Below are 6,671 nucleotides of genomic sequence, written 5' to 3' on the forward strand. Positions count from 1 at the left end.
TAGTCCGTACAGAGCCAGCTGAAAAAGAGGAGTGGTCCGACCGAACAATGGGAAGGTTCGACCGGACTACAGGGTAGGTTCGACCGAACCATGGGAAGGTTCGGCTAGTCTACAGGGTAGGTTCGGCCGAACCATGGGTAGCTTCGGTCGAACCTCCCTGATCCTGGTCTGGTCGAACTTCTGTGGTTCGACCACTCCTGTAAAATTGCCAAATTGCTTCTTGACCCTGCCTCGACGTTCAGCCAAACCACTGAGCAGGTTCGTCCACACCCTGGTTCGGCCACACCTTCAGGAGGTTCGGCCGAACCTCTTCTGAATCTTGCTTCCTTCATTTTCCCTTGAGCTTAGCTTCCTCCTCTTGAAAACCCCGATGGTTCCTACAAAGCATAAGCATGGAAATTAAAGTAAAGAGTAGGAAAAAGGGGAAAAATCTAGAAAAGAAGATGCATAAAGGGAAAGGGAACTAAGTGCAAAGAAAAGGATGCAAACAAGCCATAAATGTGGGAAAATGACCATCAAAATGAACCTTAATCGTGGCATAAATGCCACTCATCAACCTCAGACTGATAAAGTGAGTTGGAAGAGACTTGTCTGTATCAACCAAGCTTCTCTTAAGAGTATTTTCATAACTTGGTTGGCTCTACAGAGTAGAATAGTGACTAAGGACAGGCTTATTCAATGGAATATTAACTGTGATCCTTTGTGTTTCTTTTGCCAAAAATTTGATGAGAGTGTTGCTCACTTATTTTTCTCCTATTCTTACTCTAGAGAAATTTGGCAGAAAATCCTTGGTTTGTTGAAAATTCAGAAGATAGTTCAGAGTTTTGATCTTGAACAACAGTGGGCTACAAGGTATTGCAGGAAATCTAGCAGGAAGTGCAGGCTTTATTTTAAGTTCTTTGTTGAGACTGTTCATAATATCTGGTTTCAGAGAAACAATCTAATTTTTAATGGCAGTTGTCAACCTGCAGACTTGGTCTTCAAAGATATTGATTATAGGGTTGTTGTTAGGTGTACTGAATCTGATCGAAAGTTTTTGTATCTGTGATGTTCTAGTCCTGAGTTTGGCTGTTGTTTTGCCTACTTTAAGTCCTTTTGGCTGTTGCAGTTTCAGGCTTGTCTGTCTCTGCTTGTTGCTTTTGTGTGTCTTGTCTAGTCCTTGCTCCCAGAACGCTTCCTAGAAGGTGGCTGGGATTTTGAGTCCAGTTCTTGTCCTTGGTTCTATCTGGCACCCTTCCTAGAAGGTGGCTTGACAGTCTCTTGGATCTTTTGGTGTTTGTGTGGCCTCTTTGGGTCTTGTGGTGTTGGTTGTGAGTTTTGACTTATCTCATTGTAAATTGTAACTTTTCCTCTTTGGTAATAAAATTATTTATTTACCAAAAAAAAAAAGCTAGTTGAATTAAATAAATGTGAAACTCATTCAAATAATGTCTTTTGAATCAAATGAAAGTCAAATGCATGCTAACAAAGCTCTCTAAATCAAATTAAAGTTAAATACATTCAAAAAAAGCTAATTCAATCAAATGAAATAAAAACATATACAAATAAATCTTTTTGAATCAAATGAGAGTCAAATACATTCAAAAAACCTTATAGTGTCAAATGAAAGCAGAACGTATTTAAACAAAGCATTTTAAATCAAATAAAAGTCAAATGCATTCACAAAAATCTAATTAAGTCAAATGAAATCCAAACATATTTAAACAAAGCTTAATGCATTCAAAAATGCTTATTAAGTCAAATAAAAGTCAAAATGATTTAAACAAAGATTTTTTAATCAAATAATAGTGAAACACATTCAAACAAAGCTAATTGAATCAAATGAATGTCAAACACATTAAATAAATAAATGTGTTTGAATGCGTTTTGACTTTTATTTGACTCAATGCCTTTTGAATCAAGTGAAAGTAAAATGCATTCATACAAAGCATTATAAATCAAATGAAAGTCAAATGCATTAAAAAAAGATAATAGAGTCAAATGAAAGCCAAACATATTCAAACAAAGCTTCTTGAATAAAATAAAAGTCAAACACATTCAAATAAATATTTTTGAATCAAATGAAAGTCAAATGCATTCAACAAAGCTAATTGAATCAAATAAAAGGCAAACACAATTAAACATGGGTTTTTGAATCAAATGAAAGTCAAACACATTCAAACAAAGCTTTTTGAATCAAATATGAGTCAAATGCATTCAAAAATGCTAATTGAGTCAAATGAAAGTCAAACTTATTCAAACAAAGCTTTTTGAATGAAATGAAACTCAAACACATTTAAACAAATATAATTAAATCAAATTAATGTCAAACTTATTCAAATAATTCCTTTGTAATCAAATGAAAGTCAAATGCATTTAAACAAAGCAAACTGAATCAAATGAAAGTTAAATGCATTAAAAAAAGCTAATTGAATCAACTAAAATCCAAACATATTCAAACAAAGATTTTTGAATCAAATGAGAGTAAAATGCATTAAAAAAAGCTAATTAAGTCAAATGAAAGTCAAACATATTTATACAAAGCATTTTGAATCAAATGAGAGTCAAATGCGTTCAACAAAGCTAATTGAGTCAAATGAAAGCCAAATACATTCAAACAAAGATTTTTCCCTCAAATGAAAGTCAAATTCATTTAACAAAGCTAATTGAATAAATTAAAGGTAACAAAGCTAATTGAAACAAGTGAAAGTGAAAGTAAATGAAAGTCTAGAGGGAGAAAGTCTAGAGAGAGAGTCTAGAGAGAGAACGTCTAGAAGTAGCTTGAAACCCACAAAATTCATCTCCGATTTTGAGCTTGATTTTCATGGAGAAGATAAAGAAGGGTAAGGGGGAAAGAAGGTTCTAAGTCCAAGAAGAAGCAGGAAGTTAAGCAGAATTCGGGACCTAAAAACTCGCAATTTAACGAAGAGGAAGGAACAGAGCATGGCGTCGGAGGACGTTTATGTTGAAAACTGGCTTAATGAAATCATGGAAAACACTATTTTAGTGAAGGAGGTGGCTGCTGAGGAGTGCGAACAACACCAAGAAAAATTCAATAAATGGTTGAAGGTAATCCATTCTTCTTCTTCTGCCATTAATGTTGAGCTTGATGAGCTTGTTGCATGTTGTGATAGTGTTCTTGGCATAGATAGTACGACCCCTATATTGATGATTGAACCCTATAATTGCACTAGTGACAGGTTTTCCCCAATTTCTAAGAACCTAGATTCTCATTCCCCTGTTTTTCAATCGACTTCCCCTAATTTTGTTACTAGGTTGAATTGGAAGGATAACTTGTTTAAGGGGACTAGGGATAAGGGTTTGGACCTGTCTGGGGGGATCGTGGAGATAATGGTAGCAAGAAGGATGGGAAAATTCAGATTACTATGGCGGAGGTGCAGCCTAAAATTGACTATTGGAAATCTAATCTGGTTTGTCATGTGGTGGCTATGTAGCCACCATGGTTAGTCATTAATGGGTATGCTAGGCGTATGTGGGGGATATATGGAGTGGATAAAGTTTCATTATTACCAAATGGATTGTTCTTAGTTTGATTTAGAACTATTGATGCTCGAGATAGAGTGTTGAATGTAGGGAATGTTTGGTTTGATAATAAACCTATGATTGTTAAGCAATGGGTGCCTGGAATGAATCTAGCTGAGATGCCAGTTGATGAGGTTCCTATCTAGATAAGGTTGACTGGACTTGATAAAGAACTAGAGCTAATCGATTCTAATGAAGTTGGCATCTATAGTTGGTAAGCCTGTAAAGACTGACAGAGCAACTACTATGAAGGAAAGATTGGAGTATGCTATAATTATGGTGTAGGTAAAATTCAATGATGATCTTCCAGAATTTATTGAGTTCCTTGATGAAAATGGTAATATAATGAAGCAGGTGGTGGGGTATGAATGGAAACCTGTTGTGTGTAAGGTTTGTGGTGGGGTAGGGCATGTAGATGCTCAATGTTCCAACTATAAGCTCAAAGCAGGAAGAAGCCAATGTAGAAACTTGTTAGGCAAAGGTATTAGAACCAGCAAGTCTAGAGACCAGTGTAGAAACCTGCTAGGCAACAACAGATACATGAAACTTGGGGTGCTTCTAAGGCTGATGGTCTTGAGGATTATGTGGGGGACCAACAGCTTATACAACCAGGTGTCATCTTGATTAGTAGTAGTGGGAATAGGTTTAGTGTGTTAGAGGAGGGGGAGTGTTCTCACTTATTTGATGGATAGTATAAGAGTTTAGAACGTAAGGGGATTAAACTTACCTTGTAAGTGTTGTAATGTCTTATGGTTTCTAAGCCAACATAGCCTGGGTTTGTTTGGTCTCCTTGAAACAAAGGTGAAGGATACGAAGTTTGGTCAGGTGTTTTAGGCTGGGTAATGATTGGTCTATTATTACTGATTATAGTAAGAACAAGGAGGGGAGGATTTGGTTGGCTCAAGTGTTTAAGGTGAAGGTTGTGGCAGTGGAAACTCAACTAATCACTGTCATGTGGTACATAGAAGTACTAGCATGAATTTTTTCTTCACTTTGGTGTATTGTTTAAATGAGGTTAGTCAGAGGGTGGAGCTTCGGGGCTAGATAGTTCATCTTTCTAAGACTTTGCAGGATCCTTGGATTGTGGGAGGAGATATTAACAATGTTCTCAATTTAGGGGACATGATTGGTTCTACTATCTCTTTTAATGAAGTGGAACCTTTCAGAGCTTGCTTGAGGCAGGCTGGTCTAATAAATTGGAATATTGGTGGTATGTTTTATACTTGGAATAACAAGGAAGATGGGTTAAGTAGGGTTTATACAAGGATTGATAGGGTTCTTGTGAATGAGCGGTCTGATATTTTTAGTACTATGAAATCTACTTTCCATCCAGAGGGTCTTATGGACCATTTTTCTTGTGTAATTAATTTATTGAAGGAGGATCTCATATTAGAAATCCTTTTATTTTCTTCAATATGTGGATTGATGCAAGTGGATTTTATAACGTTGGGAAAGAAGCTTGGAATATTGATTTCCCTAGCATAACTATGTTTCAAGTTGTTAAAAAAATGTCCGAGGTGAAATCTTCTTTGAAAAGCATTAATTTGACAAAATTTCTTGTGTGGAGTCTACTGATAGTATTGCTGAGAGGAAGCTAGTGGATATTTAGAACCAGCTCAATGTTGTCCCTAGTAATACTACTTTGATTTCTCAAGAAAGAGAAGCTAGAGAGGAGTTTCATATTACTCACACTTCCAGATACAAATTTCTAAAGTAGAAAGCTAAACTGCATTGTCTAAGGGATGGGGATATGAATTCTGCATATTTTCATTCTATTTTGAAGAAGAGAAGAATTTAGAATAGCATTTGTTCTATTATTAATGATAATGGGGAAGTGGTGACGGCTCTAATAAGGTATGTGATGCATTCCTTAAGTACTATAAGGGTTTACTTGGTTCTCATGCTTTAGCTAGTGGCCAGGTTCACCCCTTGGTTACTGCTGAGGGGAAGGTCTTGTCTGCAGATCAGGGTGCCAGTATCTGTAGGAACTTTACTAGTGATGATGTGAAGAAAGCTCTCTGGAATATAGATGATGATAAGGCTTCTAGACCTGATGGTTTTTCTAGTAAGTTTTTTAAGGCTACTTGGGATGTAACGGACCCTATTATAATCAAGGCTATGTTGGATTTCTTTGCCCATGGAAAGCTACTAAAACAAATAAACGCTACTATCTTGAATTTGATTCCCAAGGCTACTTGGGATGTAACGGGCCCTGCTATAATCAAGATTGTGTTGTAATGTGGTGTATAAGATTAGTCTCTGGAAGATCTATCCTTGAAAATATCCTTGTGTGCTAGGATATGCTCAGAAACTACAACAATAAAAGGAAACCTCTTAGATACACTGTCAAAGTAGATTTGAGGAAAGCTTATGATTCAATCAGTTGGTGGTTTATGGAAGAGATGCTAAATGCCCTAGGTTTTCCTAGAAAGTTTGTAAACTGGATTATGTAATGTGTGTGTACTCCTTTTTCCTTGATGATAAATGGAGGGATCCATGGTTTCTTTGCTGGTAATAAAGGAATAAGGCACGGTGATTCTGTCTTTCCTCTACTCTTTGTGATTATTATGGAATATCTTACTAGATTACTGAAGAAGGTTGGGAAAAAAAGGAAATTCAAGTTCCATCAAGGGTGTGAGCATTTGAGCTTAAATCACTTGGTTTTTACTGATAACTTAATGTTGTTTTCTTATGGTAGTGTTGATGTTGTTAAGTTGTGCAAATCTCTAAGAGCTTGTGAGAGAAGATCTGGTCTCCAAGCAAATACTTAAAAACAACAATATACTTTGGAAATGTGCAAAAGTCGTGTGAGGGAAGACATTCTCAGGCTTTCTGGGTTTGTCCCTAGTGATATGCCTTTCAAGTATCTTTTCATTCCTTTGAATGATAAGTTCTTAAAAGTGCATGATTATGATAGTCTAGTTGATAAGATACTAAACAAACTGCACTACTGGAGTAGTAGAAACCTATCTTATGCTGCAAGAACTACTTTAGTCAATGATGTGCTTATGAGTCTTCACACCTATAGGGATCAATGTCTACTAATTCTGAAGACTGTTATGCTTAAAATTGTGAAGATTTGCAGGGCTTTCTTGTGGGATGGGTGTGTCATGCTTAGTAGGGCTCCCCCTTTGGCTTGGGATTAGGTT

The 6,671-nt window shown here is 36.4% G+C and overlaps 1 protein-coding gene across 1 annotated transcript; it reads left to right on the forward strand.

Annotated features, from left to right (window-relative positions):
• Positions 1-508: 508 nt before the first annotated feature.
• Positions 509-1,048, forward strand: LOC110686882. Its single transcript, XM_021863492.1, has one exon. The coding sequence runs from the start codon at positions 509-511 to the stop codon at positions 1,046-1,048; it is 540 nt and encodes a 179-aa protein (XP_021719184.1).
• Positions 1,049-6,671: the final 5,623 nt, after the last annotated feature.

Source organism: Chenopodium quinoa, unplaced genomic scaffold (genome assembly GCF_001683475.1).
Source record: "Chenopodium quinoa cultivar QQ74 unplaced genomic scaffold, ASM168347v1, whole genome shotgun sequence".
In the NCBI taxonomy this organism is placed as follows: Eukaryota; Viridiplantae; Streptophyta; class Magnoliopsida; order Caryophyllales; family Amaranthaceae; genus Chenopodium; species Chenopodium quinoa.

Excerpts from the sequence above, each read along its gene's own strand:
- LOC110686882 (XM_021863492.1), top strand. The coding sequence starts at position 509 with ATGACCATCAAAATGAACCTTAATCGTGGCATAAATGCCACTCATCAA.